This window comes from Microtus ochrogaster, linkage group LG4 (assembly GCF_000317375.1).
Source record: "Microtus ochrogaster isolate Prairie Vole_2 linkage group LG4, MicOch1.0, whole genome shotgun sequence".
In the NCBI taxonomy this organism is placed as follows: Eukaryota; Metazoa; Chordata; class Mammalia; order Rodentia; family Cricetidae; genus Microtus; species Microtus ochrogaster.
Window position 1 is genome coordinate 58,940,322 of NC_022030.1, and position 22,674 is coordinate 58,962,995.

The window sequence follows — 22,674 nt, forward strand, 5'->3', positions numbered from 1 at the left end:
AAGATGCCTCAACCGATGAATGGCAAAAGTCATGGACACCAACAAGGTTCAGAACAAAGCCACAGAGCTGCACTGGCAGGGAGATGAGTCCGGTCAGGTCTAGGAGGAGCTCAGCATATACTGGAAGCTCGTGTCCTCCTGGCCTCGCTGGGACCAGATGCCCAGGAAGCTGCTCTGGTTTCAAGGTGAAGCCTATATTCCACTGTAGTCTTAGCTTAAGGAATCACCTCTCCTCTGGGGAGGAGCCTTTAGATGGTGAAGTGTCATCAATAGTGACCCAGCGACGACAGTGTCACAATGCAGTGTGACCGTGTTTGGACTCTGCTGGGTATGTTCTCTCAGTCTGCAGTGGTTTTATCGCCTGGTGGTTCTCTTACTCCCACCTCAACTTGCCAGACCTGTTTTCTGCCCCTCTTTCTGTTCCTTTATTTTCCAGCTGTTAAAGTTTGGATGTCGGGGGGCTGGAGAGATGGCTCAGCGGTTAAGAGCACTGCCTGCTCTTCCAAAGGTCCTGAGTTCAATTCCCAGCAACCACATGGTGGCTCACAAGCATCTGTAATGGGGTCTGGTGCCCTCTTCTGGCCTTCAAGCATATACACAGACAGAATATTGTATACATAATATATAAATATTTTAAAAAAATAAAGTTTGGATGTCGAATGTCCCTTCAAAACTCTGGTGTTAAGGGTCTGGATCCCAGGGTGACACTACAGACATGGTTCTCAACCCCTTTGGGGCTCAAACAACCTTTTCAGAGGGATTGAATATCAGATATCCTGTTTATCAGATATTTACATTATGGTTCATAACAGTAGCAAAATTACGGTTATGAAGGAGTAATGAAAATAACTTTATGGATGGGGGTCTCCAAACATAAGGAGCTGTATTGAAGGATGGCAGCATTAGGAAGTCAGGCAGAGAATCACTGCACTGCAGGGAAAGGGTGATACTTGAAGAGGAGGGGCTGAACAGCCCTGTTCGGTCACTGAAGCATCCCTTGAAGGGAATTATGGAATCCAAGTCTCTCTTCATTTTCAGAGCACACAGTGAGCAGTTCTACTTTGTCACACATTCCTGCTGTGACACACTGCCTTGCTACAGGCTTCACCTATGAGAGGCCGGAGCCCTCCCAAACCCCTTTTCTCATTGTAAGCTAAATTATCTCGGGCATTGTGCACCAGAGATAGGGATCTGACGAATGTCCCAGCTCTTCCTGTTCCATCACACCTCATTCTTTCTCCTACCCTCTCTTTCCGTGTCTGTGTCTGTCTCCCTCATCTTTGCGAGCTCTCTTTCTCCTCCAGCATTACAAGCTGCTTTCCTGATGGCTTTGTTGCCATAGTGGTTACTATCTTGGCCTCTGTATTGGGAAATCCATATAGGTGTTCCCAGTCCTCCTTCTAAAACAAACAACTGTGGGAGCTCCCGCCCAACTTTCCTTGTCTGTCAAGAGCAGTTAACAATGATGTCACAGGTTGTATTAAGGACACAAAAGATGATCATGCAAATTGTTCGGCGAAACCGACCTGTCTCAGAGAGATGCACATTGAACCCGTTTCCCCCCTCTCCATCTCTAGAGCTCCCTGTCTTTCTTCCACATCTGACCTCTGGCATTTCTATCATATCAGGTGCTCCGTGGAGATGGCCCAGGACCTGACATTTTCAAGACTGGTGTGGCGAGCTCACACCAGTAACACCATCACTTGGAAAGAACGCCAAGGCAGAAGGACTACATTATGAGACCCTGTCACAAACAAAGTTATACCTGAACGACAATTCACTGAGTAGCTGCAACAAAAACATCTGTGTCCTATAAAAATTCACCTTGGGGCAAGTGAGATCAAGGCAGCAAAGGCAGCCCCCTCCAGCTGCTTTTGTGAGTGAGTGTGGTTTACCTTTTCACAGGAAGAACAGGCATTGGGATGCATATTTCACACTGGAAACAAACCCAGGCTTTTAGTATCGTAACACTGCACATGGAAAGTATATAGAAGAAACCACCTTACCATTTTCGAAGCTTCTGAAAACTGCTCCCAGGCTGGGGTATTCGCTTAGGTTGAATGTCAGTAGCAGTGAAGGGTGGAAAGTCTGCTCCAGACCCTTGAGAACGTTGTACACCACTCTGGGTACAGGAAGCAGATTATCACAGGCTTCCTGAGAATCCTTCAATGAGTGGAACAAGGATGAATTAGTTTGAATGGTTCTTCATTGAGCTGAGAACTCTTATTTGTGGTTTTCTCTATGGTAAGGAAGCTACTTTGGGCTGCTGAGGCTGGCTAAGTAAGTGAAGGTGTTGGCCGTCAAGCCTGAGGACAGGAGCTTGATCCCCAGGATCCATATCATGGAAGGGAAGAACAGAGTCTACAAGTTGTCCTTCAACCCCCACACCATGCATTGCCCACCTCCATTCCCAAACAAATACATGATTGTAATTTTTTTAAAAAAAGAAGCCAGGCTTGATGACACTTGCCTTTAATTTTAGGAGACAAAGAGTCAGACCTTGAATGTTTTCTATTGAGCCCTGGTGGGTTATAGGCCTAGATCTCAGTAGTGGAGCATACTTAGCGGGAATTGGACTGCCTTGTGGAGGGTCCACAGACCTCACCTTGTACATTTCTTCAGTGATGAAGTGGTGGTCTCGGAGGGCTTCAAAGAAAGGGAAAGGCTTGTTGATGGCATAGGCGATGTCCACCTTTGTCTGAATGAAGTGCTTGGAAAGAACATCCTCAACGGCCTTTGTCATAGTTAATAACATCCTGGGGAAAGAGGCAGGCTGAGGAGACAGAGGCAGAGGCTGCTCAGAGTATGGGGAGTTGCTCTTGCTGGAACTTGTACTTGAAGGTAGCTATCCTAGTCTTCAAGCATCCCTTAGCGGTCTATAGAAAACAAAGGCAGTGCCCAGCGACCACAGAGGCTGAGAGTGACAGACAATAGCATGCCGCCACCCTCAAAAGCATTTTCTATCATGAAGTGTCTTTTGAAAATATTTGCTTTTGGGGGCTGGAGAGATGGCTCAGTGGTTAAGAGCATTGCCTGCTCTTCCAAAGGTCCTGAGTTCAATTCCCAGCAACCACATGGTGCTCACAACCATCTCTAAAGAGGTCTGGCGCCCTCTTCTGGCCTTCAGGCATACAGACAGAATATTGTATACATAATAAATAAATAAATATTAAAAAAAAATATTTGCTTTTCCCTGAGTGGTTGTCATGTCCAGCCTTTGTTCTTAGGATTTCACTGGTAGTAACTTCCTGAGTTGACAAAGTATGCAAGATGCTCACTGTCATTGCAACTATGCAGATGGGGAGAGCTCCAATGCAGACAATGTGGGGTAACTCTTATGCTAGATGATACAATGTGGACAGGGCTGAGCAGGTACCAAACCCTGACATTCTGGTTGCTGGTTTACAGTTGAATGGGTGCTTGACACTGAGCAGGATTAGAACAGTTCACCACACTGCAGCTGAGCCCTTCCTGTACCAATGTTCTCAAGAGTAGGGACCGCCAAATGTGGGCAGCTAGAAACCTGGCCATATTTAGACACTGAAAAGAACCACATATTTTGACACAAACAGGTTATGCAAAATAAAACCAGGAAGGGTGTGAAAAATAGGATTGGTCAAAGTGGTGTCACCGTTTGGATTTCTAAATCCGTTTCATTCTTCAGGACAGATCTGTGCCTTTTCCCATTACCCATATGATAGTAAGAAAAACCAACGTCCAGATCATGAGGAAATAACCAGTCAGTTATAACAGGACCAAAACTTCTTACATGACACAGCATTGGCAAAGTGTTGTAAAAGCAGAAGCCCTAGTAAACAGTGCCATCATCTGGGGAGCTCTTGGTGTTCAGCAGTACTGAGGACTGAGCCCTTGTGCTTCTTTGGTAATCACTGAGCTATGTCCCCAGCTAACACTGAAGATTATATTGTTTTATTTTTAAACACAAAGCAGACAAGGATCCTCCTTTCATCTTTTCGTAAATAGAATAGTAAGCTGTAATTAGTGAGTATTTCCAGGGATTTAATCCCATTGGCAAATTAAGCAGTCCTGTTCATTTCTACTAATTTCCAAATTCCTTAACCTTGGCAGGAAAAATAACAAGAAAAAAAGAAGGAAAAGAGGAAGAGGAGCAGCTACATCATCACCCGCTGCAGGACTGGAGGGCAGGACGATGCAGCCTTCAGTCCTGAGAAAATCCTGGCAGTTGAGGACAGGTGTGAGAGAAAGTTGTTGACAAAGCTCATGTGGGGAGAGGGGAGTCCAGGATGGACAAATACTCTGGGCTCTGTTTAAGATGACTTACTACATGGCAGCATTCAGAGTAAGACAGTGACAGTGTTCTCATTTGTCACCTGCCATGGTTTCCAAAGGATGAAAACCAGACCCCAGAGGGGTTAAGTAACAAAGCCCAAGGAAATCAATGGTACAACAGAGTCTGCCTAATATTTTGTTGTTTTTTTTTTTTTTTCTGTGCAAGGTACTGTATCTCAAACCTGACAAAATGGGTCATAATCTCTGGAGTCTGAGGTGAGCCTGGTCTACATAGTAAGTTCCAGGATAGCCAGAGCTACATAGTGAAATTCTGTCTTCAAATAAAAACAGAAAAGAAAAAAAAAGATACTGTATCTCATAGATACCTGCACTCAAATTTTTATTATGTTAAAGGGTCGTACAAATAAATTAGGAAAATACAAACACAATAGGACAAATAAAGCCTAAACATGAGCAATCAATAGAATAAGCCATGTGTACAATAATTGCTTTAAAATACAGGAAGTGGGAGTAGCCAGAAAAGTGGGAATGACTTGACAGTACATATTCATATCAAAGCAGCCTGCAGAGAAAACGGTAGTCATAATCCCTGATAATGGTAGAAAGGTAAACCAGCTCACGGGTTCTGTTGCTCATTTGGTAATCAGTATCATAAACCCTAAAATACAAATCCCTTTGAATTTTCATGCACAGGAATGTATTTCAAGGAAATGAACATAAATTTACCAAAACAAAAAAAACCAAAACAACCCCCCCCCCCCAAAAAATCAACCTGAAACCTCATAACAGGCTACAGAAACCCTCTGTAATTTTCTCTTTCTCATTAGCTTCAAAATTAGGCATATGCCTGGTAGATGCTGAAGGCACCACCCACCATGGGCACATGCAGGGTTCAACCTCAGAAGAAGGCACAGGAAACTGTCGCCATCAGTCTTTAACTTTCAGAAAAGAAACTGTGTCTTACCTTCCACTGCATGCCTCTCCCTGCCCCTTATCGACCCTAGGCACCTACTCCAGGACTCTAGAAATCACTACTTTGTCAAGAGACAGCCTGGGGACCCTAAGGTCCAGCAGATAAAAGCTGATCCCCAAGAACGAAGACTCCAGCTTTGCAGAGCCCAATAGCAGGATGCACCTGTATGCTGGGCTGTCTCCTGTCTTCTAGGTTCACTAAAGTGGCTAGGGATCCTTTAAGAAGATCCTGGACCCTGCCTGAAGACGCCTTCTGGGAAATCTTGCTGCCCTGGCTTTGCTGTGTTGGATTTCTAGAAAAGAAACTGAAAGTGATCTCCGCTCACAGAGCAGAAAGAGAGCAAGCCACTTCTTTCCAACACCCCCCTTACCCTCCTCCCCTGGGCCTGGTGAGGATCACCAGTAGGGTTAGTTGTTTGGGTTATAGAGGCACTGCTGCAAATCCAGATCCTTCTGGAGTGTAGTGACAGACACGGTGAGCCTAAGGACCAGCACCTTCTCAATCACTCTCTACTTCCCTCGTGACCTCGTTTTAATCTTTGTGGAGCACTGAAATGTTCTCAAACTGGATTGAGAATAAATTTGCTAAAAATCATCAAATTTGGAAAATACAATAACACTAAGCAGAGATGACATGTTTGAAATGCCTAGAGTTTGTCAGGATAACTAAGGAAAAAACTGAAATAAAAGGCAAGGAAGAGAACCCCACCCCCACCACATCCCTTGCAGGTGAAACCAGGCAGAATGGTGCTGCACAGCTCTTTGAAGATCCCTGAGGAACCTGAACCAGGATCTTTGAGAAGCCTTCAACTAAGAGTTCTGTGTAACTCTCTTACATTTCCCAAATGTAGTGACCCACGGAGAACTTCCTCCCAGGACACCCACCAGGACTCTGCAGCTTTAGATTTGGACCAAGGCTAGCCCACACAGGAGAGAGCCCCTTTGCACTTCATGTGGGGACATGGATAGTCACATTCCAGCCAAGTAAAATCAGAGCAGCAGGCTTGAGCCAGACTCTCCCAGGGATGGGGACTGAGAGAGGAGGGGAAAATAAGGCAAGTTCAAGTTCATGCAGAGTGTGGGGGGGGGGGCATGAGGGCAGGCTTGTGTGCCATAAAAATGCCCCACCCCAAGAAACCTTTAGAGCAAGAAAACCTATTCCAATAGACAGACATAAATAAGGACAAAAGACATCATTACATACCAACATACTCAAGAGTATAGTAATAATGCTAAATCCTCGCCTGGTCATTCACACCAGGTGAGAGCCTATTAAGACTATATATTTTAACACAGTTTTATAGATATGCAAAATACATTTATCTAAAGCAATGATTTTGGTGAATTTCACCAAATAAAATCATGGCACAATGAAGACATGGGTCATCTCCCCAATCCTGTGCCCCTCCCCCCCAAAAAACCAAAATTATTCTTGGCAAAGAAAATCCCTCCTGGACTACAGCTCCAGGTAACCACAGAATAACTGTTACACAGCTAAGTTTGGTATGAAAATGTCATATTAATAAATAATCATTAAATGTACTTTTTGGTGTATGGGTTCGTTTGCTCATTGCTGTACTCTTGGGACCTGTTCCTGAAGGACAGAAACTTTCTTCTTCAGCAGACTTCTGAGCCTTGAATTCAGCACAGGACTTCAGCTCCATTTACCTTGTCTTTGATGCTGTGTTTTGTTTGTATTTGCATCTTATGTTTGTTGTTTCCTTGTTTTATTTGCATTTTGACTCTCCTTTCTTTCTTTGTTTCTTTGTTTCTTTGTTTCTTTGTTTCTTTGTTTCTTTGTTTCTTTGTTTCTTTGTTTCTTTCTTTCTTTCTTTCTTTCTTTCTTTCTTTCTTTTTGTTTTTTTGAGACAGGATTTCTCAGTGTAGCCGTGGCTTACCTAGAACACCAAGTGTAGACCAGGCTAGCTTTGACTCACAGAGATCTGCCTGCCTCTACCTCTCAAGCACTGGGAATGAAGGTGTGCCCCTCCACTGTCTCTTACTCCTCTTTTGTTATCTTTCCACTTGAAACTTGTAAGTTTTCTAACTTACAGAAGGAGGCTTAGGTGTAAGTGATAAAGTTGTACAGAATAAATTTAATGCACCCATCTGTAGCTTGAGGGCCTGCTTGTTGGGGTTTCTGTCCTCCCACCAGGTCCCACAGCTGTTTGGCCCCAAAGAAAATCACACAGAGAGTCTATATTAATGATAAACTGATTGGTCCATTAGCTCAGGCTTTGTATTAGCTCTTATAACTTATATAGTGCATTATTTTTATCTATGTTAGACACATGGATTGGTAACTTTTTCAGTGTGGCAGGTTACATCTTGCTTCTTAGGTGGTTGAGAAAGGACAGAGGAGGAATGGTCTCCCTTGGTCCCAGAATTCTCCTGTTCTCATTACCCCACCTTTACATAAGTAACAGTAACATACCTTTTGACTTCAATTTTGAAGTCAAGGTATTTTCAAAATACCTATCTTGGATTATTTCAGCAGCATCTATAAGCAAATATCTTTTAGCAGCTGTTGCTCCTTTCCCAGCATTCAAACAAAAAGAGCATAATAACATACAGTATCCAGATTCTCTGTGTATTTTTCATCTTTACGTGGCTTTATGTTAACTTCTATTTCTTTTATTTTTAACTTTTACTTTTTGAGACAGGTTTTCTGTACATTTTTGACTGTCCTGGAACTCCCTATGTAGACCAGGCTGTCCTTGAACTCACAGATGTCAGCCTGCCTTGCCTCCCAAGTGCTGGGATTAAAGGTGTGCACACCACACCATGAATTCACAGATCTGTCTGCCTAAGCCTTGAAACCTTTGGGATTAAAGGTGTGTGCTACCACACCTTGAACTAGCAGAGGTCTCTCTGCCTCTGCATCCCAAGTGTTGGGATTAAAGGCACGTGCCACCAGGCCTTGAATTAACAGAGGTCTGCCTACCTCTGTCTACCAAGTGTTGGGAATAAAGGTGTGTATCACCACACCCAACTACTCTCTTTCTTTTTTTTAAGGACTTTAAGCTTTAGCCTGCATATATTTGTAAACACAATAAACCATTTATAGTTTTTTTCATCTTTGAATCTCTCTTTACTGTCTCTCTTTTTCTGACTACATGAGTTTTTAATTTACCAAGCAATATGGGTATGATTAAAGCTGTGGCTTTGATGGCTGGATTCAGCCCATTCCTTATCTTTCTGTGATTTCAGCCTCATGGCAGAGGTACAGACTGTAGCCATGTTTATTGCCACAACTCTATGGTGTTTCAAGTAAGCAAGCTGCAGCAGTGTCCTCATAAACCACAGTCAAATAATAAATAATTCCCATCACCTGCATGTAAGATTCAGAATTTGTTGCGGCAGGATGGCCGGCATTTTCAAAGGGCACAGCTTTTTTCCTACTATGGCTGAAAAACCAAAGACCACGTGGTCAGCTTTTCATCAACACCATTTAAGTGTTTCATTGTAGGACCTCTTAAAGACCTGCAGGATTTTGCAGCTAAAGCTGAGTCAGGAAGCCTCTCTTAGATGTGAGCGCTTGCTTGCCTCTAGGAAGCAGAGCAGACCTGAGAAATTGTTGCTACCAAGAAAACATGCTTTATTCTTTCTCAAGGTTTCTCAGGCTTTCTATGGATGCAGTTATCTACATGGGCGCCATTCTGTAACATGAGGGCCTGCTTATTGGGGTTTCTGTCCTCCTACCAGGTCCCACAGCTTTTTGGTCCCAAAGAAAATCACACAGAGAGTCTATATTAATGATAAACTGAATGGCCCATTAGCTCAGGCTTTGTATTAGCTCTTATAACTTATATAGCCCAGTAACATGAGGGCCAGGCTTGTTGGGGTTTCTTTCCTGCCCAGTTCCCACAGACAACAAGTCCCAAAGAAAATCACACAGAGGTCTCCATAGATTATAAACTCATTGGCTCTTTAACTAAGGCTTCTCATTAGTTCTTGTAGTTTATATTAACCCATTATTCTTATCTATGTTTGCCACAAGGCTCAGTACCTTTTCCAGCAGTGCAGGTCACATCCAGCTTCTTCCTTGCTCTGGGCAGGAATGCTGAGGGACCTTCCTGCTTCCCAGAATACTCCTGTTCTCATTGCCCCACCTGTCCCACCTATACTATACGCCTGGCCAATCAGTGTTTATTTAAAACATTATTGACAGAATACAGACAATTCTCCCACACCACCCATCCTTCAGATCTGTCCTGTCCTTGAGGGGCTATAGCCCTAGCTATGAACTCCTTCCACATCCTACAAGAAATCTCTTGTTTTTAAGAGCTAGGCGAAATTGCTGAAGCCCTTTGTTGCCCAGCTTTCAAAGGCATACTTGAACAACCTATTATGCCTGGATTCTCTGAACTGCCCTTAGTTGGATGTGGCAGGGGAGAGAGTTTTATTGCTTCTGCCTACATTCAGAAGCTCCAAGAACTTTAGGAGTCCACACTTTCAGGATTTTCCTAGTCTTCTGCTCAAATATCAGGTCCAACTCTCCTAGGTTGCCAGGACAGCCACAAGTCTGAGAGATGTGGACAACCTACTCTTCCTTGTCCTTCTAGGCACCACCCCAGGAAAGGACAAAGGAGCCACTTCCTTCCCATTTTCCACAGCCACCTCTCCTCAGACAGCTCTGAGCCCTGAGCTGACAGACTCTCCCACCTTTCCTTGGAGTGAACCAGGGATCCCAGTTTTCTAGAAACTTGAGCTGTCTTTGCTCCTCCCCTCTGGCCAGAGGCAGGATGGGGAAGTGCAGAGGGAGGGGGAAGGGCAGAGTGGGGGAGGAAACCCACCAAGTGTGAATGAAGCCAACTATGTCACAGCTGAGCGGGTTTCACTTTCTTTCTTCTCCTCTTTGAAGGACCTGGAAAGAGTTCTCTCTGAACATCCCAGAGGCTCAGAGTGGTACACTCCTTGGCTCAAGGTACCTTCCAGGCTGTGTAGGGGATGGCAGGAGGGGACAATGGATCCAGTAGCAGGTAAGTCCTTTCCCTTATCCTTGTCCTGTGTCTCTGCTAAAATGGATGTTTGTATGTGTTACTAGTCCCTCCCAGGCTGGGTTCATGGGTCCATGGGAACTTGAGACAATGAGATCACAAGGAGATTAAGAACTGGGATAAGCCAGCTGGCAGTGGTGCATTCCTTTAATCCCAGCACACAGGACGCAGAGGCAAGTGGTTCTCTGTGAGTTCGAGACCAGCCTAGTCTACAAGAGCTAGTTCTAGGACAGGCTCCAAATCTACAGAGAAACCCTGTCTTGAAAATCCAAAAAAAAAAAAAATTGGGGTGGGGGGACAAGCAGTTGTCACTGCTATTGGCTAGCTATTGGAGAGTCCTATAACCACCTCACCTCACCTCACTTCATTTCTTGTTCCTGTCATATAACTGGGCTGACACTGTGTGGACTTCTGGGAGCTCCTGTAGGAGTGGCCAGTTCATCAGGACTCTGACCTCTCATCTCTCCCTAATTATTATTCTAAAAGATAACTTTGTCCAAAAATGAACATTAAGAAAAAGTGAAAACCTAATTCCTTCTGTTGCCAAGTTTTTCTCAGTTGAGTTGGGGACAGTTGAGCTCTGAGTCCTCCTGTGTGGCTTAGGCCAGTTCATGGAGGAAGCGAAAGTTGATGAAGACCAATGACTAATGGAAGCAGGTGGGGAGTGGGTGCAGCCTTTATGCCTTTATCTTTTATTTAACCTATGGTGGCTACATAGTGATTAGAAATGGATCGAAATTATCTTACCTTACAAACACACATGGGAAGAGGGACTGGAGAGTTGGCCCAGTGGTTAAGAGTTTTTAATGGGTTAGGTCCCCAACACCCATCCTGGGGCTTCCAATTGCCTCTGACTCCAGCTCCAGAAGACCAGACATCCCCTTAAGTCTTCCACAGGCACTGTGCTTCCATGCAGGAGACACACATTGAGACAGACACACATATACATAATTGCAAAGGAAAATAGAAGAATCAAAACAAAAAGTACATGGAGCTAATTGTCCTCTAACAGGGACTCAGTCAAGGCTACTTCTGGTCCTGCAACAGTTCTAAGAAAGCATCGCGTCTCCGATGAAGTTTAGTCAAAACCAATAGTGATGCCGACAGACAGCTGTCTCTTTTGGGAGAGGGGTGGTATAAATTACTGGTTCAGTTTGTTTACTACAAGCCTGTTCAGGTGACACCACTCTCAGAGTGTAAATTTTGGTAGTTTCTGTTTTTAAATATATTTGGCCATTTTTGTAGCTGCCGTCAACCAATCTGCAGATACAGGGATGGCTGCTCTATCGTCTCTGCTGCCCTTTCAATGTCTGAGGAATTAATAGCTTGTGTCTTGGTATTCGTTTGTTTTTTCCTTGTTAACCTGACTAGAGATATAATTTAAAAAGATAAAGATAACTTTACTGATCTTTCCAAAGGAGTAGTTTTTGTGTGATATATAATTACACCCCTTGGGTGTAAGGATAATTCTAATTTATTTTAATTTTATGGACTTTTACTGAATTTTTATTATATCTTTAGTTTTCATTTGGGATGAAATTGCTTTTCTTATGTTTCCTGATTCTTCAGAAGATTTTCATATACCTCTCTTATCATTTGATACATACATTTAACGCTACACATTTCCCCCGAGCTACTGTCTTTGGTGAATCTCAGCTATAATTTTTTTTTTAACTTCAGAGTAAGAGAAAGCGCCATATTTTTACCTGTTTACACCCATAGTATTTTTTTCAAATTCTATTCATTTATTGTATGTGTGCAAGTGTGTATATTATATATACACAGTGTGTAAATTGGGATCAGAGGACCACTTGTGAGAGCTGATTCTCTCCTTCCACCATGTAGGCCTTGGGGATCAAACTCAGGGTCCTTGTCTACCGAGCCATCTCACCAGCTCCTAAAGTGAATCTCTTTTCTTCACAACATTAGTGGCAGTTTTCAAATGTATTCTATTTTAATGGTTATATTTAGACCATTCACATTTAGACCAATTATTAACACAGGGCACCATCTGAGACATTCATAAAAACTTTCATTTTACTTTTACCTCTGTCCCCAGACAGCGTCTTCTGACCACATCCACTCTCCTGGCCTCCCACTTTCTATCCCTCTCTCTGCCTAGCTATATCCCTTTCTGTCTCTACTGCCCTAGTGCTGGGATTAAAGGTGTGTGACTTTCAAGTACTGCGATTAAAGGTGTGAGCGACCACCGCCTGGCTCTGTTTCTTTTTTAGACTGGAAGGATCTTGTGTAGCCCAGGGTAGCCTTGAACTAGCAGAGATCCCCCTGCCTCTGTCTCCCCAAGTCCTGGGATTAAAGGTGTGCACCACATTGCCTGGCCTCTAGTGGCTTAGCTCTGCACTCTTATCTCTAGGCAAGCTTTATTGATTAAAACATAAACAAAATATCACTACACTTTCTTTTTAGGCCTTTTCCTTTTGTCCATAGCACTTTATGATTCTTTTTTTCCTTGAATTCCTTCATCAATTGCTTTTTTTTTTTTTTGGTCTTTTTTTTTCTTTTTTAGTACTGGAGATTTCTTCTGGGCATCTTCTTGAGAATGATGTTTGGAGAAACCTCTGTATCTTATGGCTCTTTGTTTTTGCTAAACAGTCTATTTTCTTCACTGCTCATTGCTTTGTGGCATTTGAAGTTTAGTTTTGACACCGTGGCACTTTTGGGTTTCTGATTAATTTGCTGTATTGCTTTAGTTTGGCCGCAGCATTCAATTTACCTTGTGTGAAATAATTCAGCTCTGACTCCTGGTTTTGCTCCAATTCACTTATGAAGAGCTGAGTTCAGATCCCTAGAACCCACATAAAATCTGGATGTGGTGATGTGTGTTTTTAACTCCAGAATTAGGGCAGTGGACACAGTTGGGTCTCTGAAGTTCACTGGCCAGCTAATCCAGCTGAATTAATGATATTCAGGTTCAGTGAAAGACCTTGTCTCAAAAAAAAAGTGAGAGCACCTGGACCCCTTACCCCCATACCAGGCACATATACATGAGCACACACAACCTCCTCAAGTTTAAGATAAAAATTATTGTGTAATTTTGTTATATTATTACATGTGGAATATAGACTCTTTGTGAAAAATAATACTTCTGAAGGTTTTTGACATTGGATGTCTTTGATATCCTTTGTGTTTGTTTGTCGTGTAACCCTGACTAGCCTGGAATTCACTACATAGACCAGGCTGGCCTTGAATTCGTGGTGAACCTCCCGCCTCTGCCTCTGAAGTTCTGGGATTAGAGGTGTGCATAACCACATCCTTTTTTTCCTTAAAAATTATGGGGAATGTCTAAAGCTAGTTTTCTGGGTTAAATCTAATGTGAGTTAACATTAGTTATAAACTTCAGACTTTCAGAATATTTATTCTTAAATGTAGTAGCAATAGACCTATCACTATCACAAGTAAGGTATTTTTATGAAAATAACAATATTTTCTAAATTAACAATAAAGGATAGGATGTAATCTTGCTTTAACTTTTTGAAAATGCCTTTACTCTCTTGTTTAGGCAAAGTTCTCTGATGTCCCTGGTTACTTTCGTGTCTAATCGGCTGTGATGCCATAGCCCAGGAAACCTTTGAGAAGCACACTGGAACTTTCTGGAGGAGGAAAGAGATAAAGAGCAGATGGTATTTCAGTATTAGTCTGAGAAGAGCGTGTCCTCAGTAACATCCGAAGAAGTCTTGAGCAGTGTCAGGATTGCCCAGACTACATCCACAAGTCACCATTCTCAATGATTTAGCATTTAGGTGACATTTTAAGCATTTTAAAAAAAGTTGTACCCTCAGTGACAGCACCAGTTGATGTGCTGGTGTTGATGGGGGAGGGGCTCTCACAAGGCCCCACCCCTAGATGAAGAGCTACAGGGAATTGATGGCTTCTGAGAAGAGGAGAATCAACCATTATTCTCCAGGGATAACCTCATTCTGTTAGGTTGTCCAGTGCCTAGTGGTCAGCCCTAAACACATATACATAGGAACACTAAAAGATATCAGCAGATTCTATCTATCTATCTATCTATCTATCTATCTATCTATCTATCTATCTATCTATCATCTGTCTGTCTGTCTCTCATGCACCTATCTCTGTATATGTATTTGTGTGTGTATATGTATTTGTGTATATATATATATGTATATGTGTGTGTGTGTGTGTGTGTATGTGTGTGTGTGAGAGAGAGAGAGAGAGAAAGGTAATAATTAAGAAGGTATTTGAGGGGGAGTGGAGAAGGAAAGCGTGGGGAACCTGAGGGAGAAAAGGAGAAGTAGAAATAATATAAATACAGTATTCATGTATGAAATTTTCAACAACATGATAAAATTCTAAAGTAAGCAAAAGGCAAAAAGAAAGATGTGCCCTATTTTAATGTTTATTTTTATTTTTAATTCATTATTTAGGTTAGCGAACAAAATAGTGGAGCTCATCATGGCCTCTTCATACTTACGTGTCACAGTTGAACTTGTCTCCTCCCCCACTTGCAGGAGCTGGTTCTCTCCTTCTGCCCCGTGGGTTCCAGGGTTGAACTCAGGTCATTACACTAGAGGGCAAGCTCTTTGTCCACTGAACCATCTCACCAGCCCTCCTGCCGCTTGTTGTGTAGTAGAAATTTGCTGGTCGGTATTGATTTCTTTTTTCCATTATTTGAGATGGGGTCTTGCTATATAGCTCAGGCCTGCCTCGAAAGTCACTAGGTCAGGGCTAGCAAATGCCAGTGGGTAAAGGAGCTTCCCAGGCAAACCAGGCAACCTGAGTTTGATGCCCAGAACCAGAAAAAGGGTGAAAAGGGAGAACGAACTCCACTCCACCAAGTTGTCCTCTGACCTCTACATGTGCTAATACTGTGAAGTGTAAATACTCAGTAAAATTATAAAGAAAGCAAATCACTATGTACGCCATGATGGTCCTTCTGCTTCAGCCTCTAGGATGCCATGACTACAGACCCTTGTACTATGCCCAGCTTTCTTGTTTCTGCCATTGTACTATCCAACATAATTTGTTTCCATTTGTCCACCAGAATGAGGTCGATAGTATGAACAAACAACTTCCATGTCTCATTGGGCTTCTGGGCCTCCCTTCCCTAGAGGGTCCTTTCCCTGGACTCTGTCTTTGGGCAGAGAGCAGCAGCCACTTGCGATATCAGGCAGTATAGCTGACGACGGCGTGGTTAAGAAGTGCTGGTTCTGAGTTGTTAGATCCCCTCCATCACGGCAGGGAGGTGGGGAGCAAGGAGGAGAGAAGAAAGCATGTGGAGCCATAGAGGATGAGCCACTCAGTGTGGGCTTGGGTAGAAAGCTTCCTCAGTCCTGGATCAACTGTTTATCAATTGTCCCTTCACACGTGAGCTGGAAGAAGAGGGTGTAGCAGTCTTTGCTGTTTCCTTGTACCCTGCTATACGGATTGTTTCATTTCTGCGGCGGTGATAAGAGACCCTGACACAAAGAGACCTGGTTGAGAAGGAACTTGTACTCTCATAGGTCCAGCTTATGGTTCATCATTGTGGGGAAACTGGCTGAAACTTGAAGCAGCTGGTCATACCCATAATCCAAAGAAGAGAGAAGAGAGTGCAAAAGTGCCTGTCAGTGTTCAACTTATTCCCGACACTTAAAGCTGCCTAGGATCCTCCTACCTAGGGAATTGGTGCTGCCCACAGCAGGCTGGATCTTTCCGTAGCAATTAGCATAATGAAGACACACCTAGACTGATGGATCCATAGACCACCTTAATCTAGACAGTCCCTTACAACTCACATACTCTCAGATGATTTTAGAGTATGTCAGGTTGACAATTAAAACTAATCATGGTGTTGAGCATGGTGGAGCACTCAGGAGAATCTCTGAGGCTAGCCTGGTCTACATAACATATTCTAGGCAAGCCAGACTTACAGGTAGTATCCTGTCTCACAAAAATAAAACCCAAAGAATCACAACTTGTACCAGCATTTTAGATGTTTAAAGTTTCAATTTTATTTAAAATTGTTCCTTTTAGGGGACCATCCTTCATACCACAAGTTATCCAGCCACTGGTAGCCTCTTGTAAACCAGTTTCTACTTCTACATGAAATATATCCCTTAGGGCAAGCTCAGAGTACTCGAGCGAAGAGGAGTCACCTGACTATGGGCTCATCTTCAAGCACTTCAGAGAAAATAAGGTGGAAATCGCAAGCGCCATCACAAGGCCTTTTCCTTTTCTTATGAGCCTCCGAGACCGTGGCTACATCTCTGAGCAGAAGTTCCGGGTGAGTGAGGAGAAGGAACTCAGCCCTGACAGTCAGCCTGCCCTGTGATGTATTGCTCTGAACCTTGGGATGCTGCCAACAGGCTGAAGGGCCTCCAGGGAGGGGGACCTTCACTTCTTGGAAGTCAGAGGTGACAGGAGAAGCGGGCATCACAGGAAACATTCATATCGGTCTCTGCAGTAATCGGGGCTGAGTTAAATGGTGAGAGGGGATAGATGGGGTGTGGGAATTCCCTAAAGGGCAGAGCACCCCAGGTTTACTTGTGCAGTGTAACAACAGAAACTAGAATGCCAGTGGACACATCCAAGCAGGGCTTCCTTTCAAAGTTTACTTATTCCAAATCCCAGAGTCTGAGAGTTTTGAAAGTCACAGTCAGTGTGTCACGTGAGAATAGAACCAGAAGTCATGTTTGCTTCTCTCTCTCCAAATTCTCCTTGTTGTTCAGGCACCACCGAGGCCCTAAAATGTAGTAAAAGTTGGTGATGGGGTCCCCTGGGGATAATGATGACAAGCCTTTGCCCTATGGCCAGGATGCTCACTTGGTTGCCTTGAGCCCTGCAGACCAGGTCAGTGTCTGGGGAGTTCCTGTGTGGTCCCAGACAGCCTCTCATGACCTGTTAGGTTCCCAGTGGAGCATCTTGGCCTGGCTCTTACAGACATATCCTTTGATCATTCTTCAGAGATGCTCCTTCCTGTGAACTCTGTGTCAGCATCAGAGCTGCTCTCGGATAAGCACGGGTCTGTCATTACAGAGAGGACATATAAGATGTCACCTGATCAATGCAAAACTCAGAGACTTCACAAGAAATCAAATGGCCTTTGAACCATTCTAAGCCTCTCTTATAAAATCATAAATCCATTGTGACATAATTCTTCCTTCAATATTTTTTAGACTTGTCAACAAAGTTGTGAAAACCTGATCCCACCGGAAAGAGTAGTGTATGACATCCTCAGTGACCTACAGAATGAGTTCAGCCTATCACTTCTCAAGGTGATATTCTGCGCGACGCATCTGAAGGCCTACCCAGACTTAAAGGAGACCCTAAGAAACTTCCCAGGTGGTAACTATAGCTCTCATTTGCTTCCGGGAGTTCAAGGCAATTTCATTCATTCATTCAATCACTCATTCATTTTTTTTTCACTGATAGTTAACATAGAATTTACTGAGGGACCATGACATGCCAAACACAGGGGTAATGTAGGAAATACACATGGCCCATGTAGTCAGGAGCTTACACATAGGCCATGTAACACAGGGATAAGTGTTCAGCCCCAACCTGTGTTTCATACTATTAAGACACACTATAAATGGCAAGTTTCCTTAGAAAGGAGCAGGGTCTCTGATGCTTACAAACATGTCCAACCATAAAAATATGTCTCTTGTATCAGAAAATTTACCATTCAGTGGAGTCCTACATCAACTTCCTTCTTTGACAAACAGAGAGATCACAGGGGAAACCCCTCTTGGACGCAGGTTCCAGAGAGGGCACTCTGTGTCAACTTAGAGTATGGAAAGAAGGTGGGCTTTTAGAGTTGAGTGACTAGGATCGCTGAACATGGTTCTCAGGGGAGATCTTGGGAGCATGAGGAGTGCGCTGAGCCTGATACAAAGGCGAAGCGGAGAGATGGTAGAATTGGAGCCTGTCACATGGAGATCAGAGCTCTAGGGTCAAGGGAAGCTCAGAGATGAAGGGAGGCTGTGCTAAAGAGCATTGAGATCAACAAGGAATAAAAGGGCTGAGGCATGTGTGATGCTTTATATTGTAGAAGAACAGCACTGGGGACCAAAAGATGAGAAGAAAGTAATAGGAATGAGCAGAGAGAAAAGAGACAGAACAGGGCTCTAGGTGGATGGGGGCAAGTATCTCACATGAGGTGCTGAGGGCCAGCACTCTGAAAGAGTGCTCGGAGGTATCTGCCTCATTGCTGTCTGATTCAATCATTGTCTTGTTTCTCTTCAGGGTCCAACAATCACAGGGCTCCTCAGAGGATAAATGGAAGAGATGCTGATGAGAGGCCCAGACTGCCAGCAGTTGTTACAGAAGGTGATTCTGTTCTTAGATTGCAAATTAACTCACTGGTGCTGTCTTCCTGTCTTCACCCTTTTCGCCTCACCATTCCCAACACATGCATGTGCACACGCAAGCATGTATACACACACACACATGCATGCACACACAATGCACATATTTATGCATGCATTCACACACAAAAATACACACACACACACACACACACACTTTTGTTCAGGTTGTGGATGCTGTCCCTAGTGGGAGACAAGAAGGGAAGGAGGGTGAGTCTTTGAAAAGAAGAGCTTTTGCGTATTTAAAGGGTACAAATTCATAAAAATGAAGATTAGAGGCAAGAACAGAAGATTCCTAAGCAGACTTGAGTTTATCTAAATCAATCTGGCTTAATATATAGCCATGTGTCACTTAATAATGGGGAAGAAATTTCTGAGATATGTGCTGTGAACCGAGTTCTTTATTGTGTTGACAGTGTAGACTGCTCTGCCCCTAAAGATCCCAGTTATTGGGTCACTCACTCACTGATCGTATCAGCCTATGTGATGTCTGTCTTAACATGGTCCATCCTAGGTTAAAATGTTATCATATGGCACACGAATGTGTTCTCAGGATGGAGTTTGATAAGAAAGTGAAAAATGTAAACACATTTGTTAGAGATCACACAGGAACAATGAAATGTGGCATTAGGGGAAATGTGTAAAATCTATAAAAATAGATGATGAGAGGGAAGACAGAAATGGAAAGATAGGGTAGCAGTCAGCAAGAGAAGGTCAAATCAGCGAATTCTATAAGTAGATGCATGGTAGAGAGACAGCAGTGTGGGAAGATGGTGCTGGAGACTGGAAAAGGATATGGGGTCAGGCAAGCTGCTCACAGACATTGGCAAATCTTGGAGGTGCAAGCATGCCCACTCTCAGGCAATGACTTGATACTCTCTCAGAGTCCCGCCTATTCACACCAGGTATGAATTCAGGTCATTACCAACTGTCTTTCATGTTTTTTCTCTTTAATGACCCAGAAACCTTCTTTACAAATGAGAGGAGAAGGCAGATCAGAAGTCCAGAAGGTGATACGGATTTCTTTTCTTTTTTAATTAATTAATTTTATTTTATGTGCCCTGATGTTTCGCCTGCATGTTGTCTGTGTGAGGGTGTCAAGTCCTTTTGAACTGGTGTTGTGAGCCACCATATGGGTGCTGGGAATTGAACTCAGGACCTCAGGAAGAACAGTCACTGATCTTAACCACGGTGTCATTTCTCCAGCTCCAGTGATGCAGATTTTAATGACCTATATTTCCATTGTCACAGAGAAGAACCTTCATTCCTTTTACCTCCTTTCTTGTTCACCAATCTGTCATCTGTGTACCAACACAGCCATCTAGTTATCTATCTACTGCTGATCTATACATCTACATATCCATCTATCCATACATCCACTAACTCACCCACATATCAATATACCACCCATCCACCTGCCAGTCTCTTTACCTATCTATCCATCTGTGCATCTGTTCATCCATTCTTCCAGCCATCCATCCATCTTTCCAACCCTTCGTTCTTTTCTTTTCTCCCACCCCTCCCCACAAATGGCCAGATTATGTTTAGCTCTTGAATTGTTTTCAGGAGACACAAGCAGCATAGAAATCAAAATTCAAGCTGGTTGAGATTTTCTTGAGTACAGATTGTACATCAAGAGAGGGAAGTTGAGAACTCCAGATGGAGCCATCAAATCTGGGGTTCTGAGTTAATGCTAGTTTTACCTAAATAGACATGGAATCCTAATATCACCATTTTGGGTGCAGTACTGGGCAGGATTGATCCCCTTTAGCTACTTTCCCCTTTGTTGGGCATGAGGAGTACAACTGAAATTGATAAATCTCTTGGGGATGACTTGGCAAGGGGATCTCTCCTTCTTTGTCCACGGTGAAGAAGACTTCCTATGACTTGAAAGGATGCTAAAACAGAATCTGCAGAAAGGACAGAAAAGAAAGGTTTAGATTAAAATTTGAGTTGAAAAAAAAAAACCAGAAACAGCAAGTTAACTAAAGAGAACAGACTGAACTAGAGAAATGAGAACAGTCTCTCTCTCTCTCTCTCTCTCTCTCTCTCTCTCTCTCTCTCTCTCTCTCTCTGTGTGTGTGTGTGTGTGTGTGTATGTAGCTAATTTCAATTATAAAACAAGGTGCAGAGTTGGGAGGTGGTGGCGGGGAAGAGACAGAAATCTTTAATAAATAAATAAATTTAAAAAAATGTGGAGAAAGTTACGTAAAGGGAAGATGCTATAGATAGTGTAGGAGAGTCATCAGCCCTACACACAGAGAAAAGACAAAGAAGAACGAACTAAAACCCAGTAGAAAGCCAGTTAAATGGCATGTGCTTCCAAGCTTGATGACATGAGTTCTATTCCTGGGACTCACACAAAAGGAAAAGAGAGCTGATTCCTGTAAGCTGTCTTGTGGCCTCCATGAATGTGTCATGGTATGTGAGACACTCTCCCATACCCAGATAAATACAATAGCAACAGCAACTACAACATAATAATAACAACAAAATTTTAATTCAGTTGAGAGCAAAAATTATCTTCAGGGAGAGAGAAAACAGATTGAGACACTGAAGGGGCCTAGCCAAACTCTTGGCTTAAGGTGAGCGCATTAACTGTGAGTTTTCAGATTATTGTCACCAACTTTTCAAGCGGCCTTGGAAAATGTGCAAGGGTGATCAGTCTCTCCCAGGCACTCTTATCTGCTCCCATCTGTAATTCCCAAATATGAACCCCCAGACTTGCCTGTCAGTTTTCCATCTGCAGGCTTGGATGTCTTCACACAACTCTCTAAGAGACCCCTCTATGCAGATGTTCTTCAAGAAGATGCTTGCATAGTTGCCCATGGTGTCTGTTTTGGCAGTGGACCTGCCTCCTCTGCTGGTGTCTCTGTCTCAGCATAGGACACTGTTTCTCCCTTCCCAAGCAGGGTTGTTAGTGACTGCCCCTCACCTGTGTAACCCAGTCTTCCATGTATCACCCCTGTCCATCTTCTCCCTTTTCCAACAAAAAAACAAATCACATCTCTCTTATTTTAATTTATATTTATATGTATGAGAGTTTTGCCTGCATATATCTGTCTGCCTGCACCACATACTTGATTGGTGTTTAAGGAGGACAGTAGAGGGTGTCAAGCCCCTTGCCTCTGAAATTGCAGACAGTTGTGAGCTTCCAAGGGACACTGGGAATTGAACCTGAGTCTCCTGGAAGAGCAGCAAGCACTCTTAACTTCTGAGCCGTCTTCACAGGCCCCCGCCTCGACAGCAGATCTCTTGGTTTTACCTTACAACTTCAGAGACAGTCCTTAGTCTCAGATGCCTTTCCTCATTCAGTCTTGTCCCATCAAATGCATTGTCTCCAACTCTACGAGTCACTCAGACGTGCAGGTGGTACACCCTCCTCTCCCCTTTAGTTCAACAACTTCTTGCTGTCATAAGGATTCTGTTTATTTCCCTCCCTAAAGTCCCCCACCTTCCTGTCTGCCTCTCTTGTTCTTCAAGACAGTAGATTGTATAAGACATTCTTAGTTACTTTGACTCCCTGATTCTTCTTGGACCCTTTGCCTTCTGTGTGGACAGGGAGAAAAGCTCGTGACTCCCATTTGGAAGAATTCAGGTCTTAGGGGTAGAATATGTGGACGCTTTGGTCATGTTGAAGTGGTGGTTGCTGGGGAAAGACGGTGCCTTGCTCTGCTCACTCTTTGGATTGCACAGTCAATGTTTCCATTTTGATCCCTTGTCCTCCTTATTTTCTGATATTTTGCAAGCCTCCTGGGTCCCACCTGAGAAAACTGATGTCCCCCCTGCATGGTTTGTTGTATTCTTCTTTCTTTTCAGCATCCTGTAGCCCTGGAAATTCCCAAATGAATGACGAACAGGCAGAGGAGGTACCTAGCCTCCCACAATGCAGCAGAGGTGAGTGAGCCTTTACTTGCCAGTCAGCTAGTGAAACTGCAAGGGAGAAGGTGTCTTCTCGTCTTCCCCTACACCCCCACTTAACCTGTTCTTTATTTTCTCAGAGAGAAGAAACCATAGAAGCATCAATGGGGGTCATAAATAAAGGGGAATGAGGTATTCAGGAAATGAACAGATTGTGGCCAATGTTCTGCCTCTGGTGG

At 43.4% G+C, this 22,674-nt stretch overlaps 2 protein-coding genes across 2 annotated transcripts in view; one reads left to right on the top strand and one right to left on the bottom strand.

Annotated features, from left to right (window-relative positions):
• The window catches only part of LOC101984402 (sp110 nuclear body protein-like), a 9,664-nt gene extending 6,909 nt beyond the window's left edge, over positions 1 to 2,755 (bottom strand). The window contains exons 1-2 of the mRNA XM_026786482.1: positions 2,606 to 2,755; positions 2,007 to 2,163 (exon numbers count right to left, since the gene is read on the bottom strand). Coding sequence (XP_026642283.1) covers positions 2,007 to 2,163; positions 2,606 to 2,755 — 307 coding nt within the window. The remainder of the gene's footprint in view (positions 1 to 2,006; positions 2,164 to 2,605) is intronic.
• A 7,439-nt stretch (positions 2,756 to 10,194) lies between these two features.
• LOC101984685 (nuclear body protein SP140-like) overlaps positions 10,195 to 22,674 on the top strand; it is a 93,317-nt gene continuing 80,837 nt past the window's right edge. The window contains 5 exon segments of the mRNA XM_013351691.1: positions 10,195 to 10,226; positions 16,329 to 16,491; positions 17,384 to 17,552; positions 18,453 to 18,536; positions 22,394 to 22,501. Coding sequence (XP_013207145.1) covers positions 10,195 to 10,226; positions 16,329 to 16,491; positions 17,384 to 17,552; positions 18,453 to 18,536; positions 22,394 to 22,501 — 556 coding nt within the window.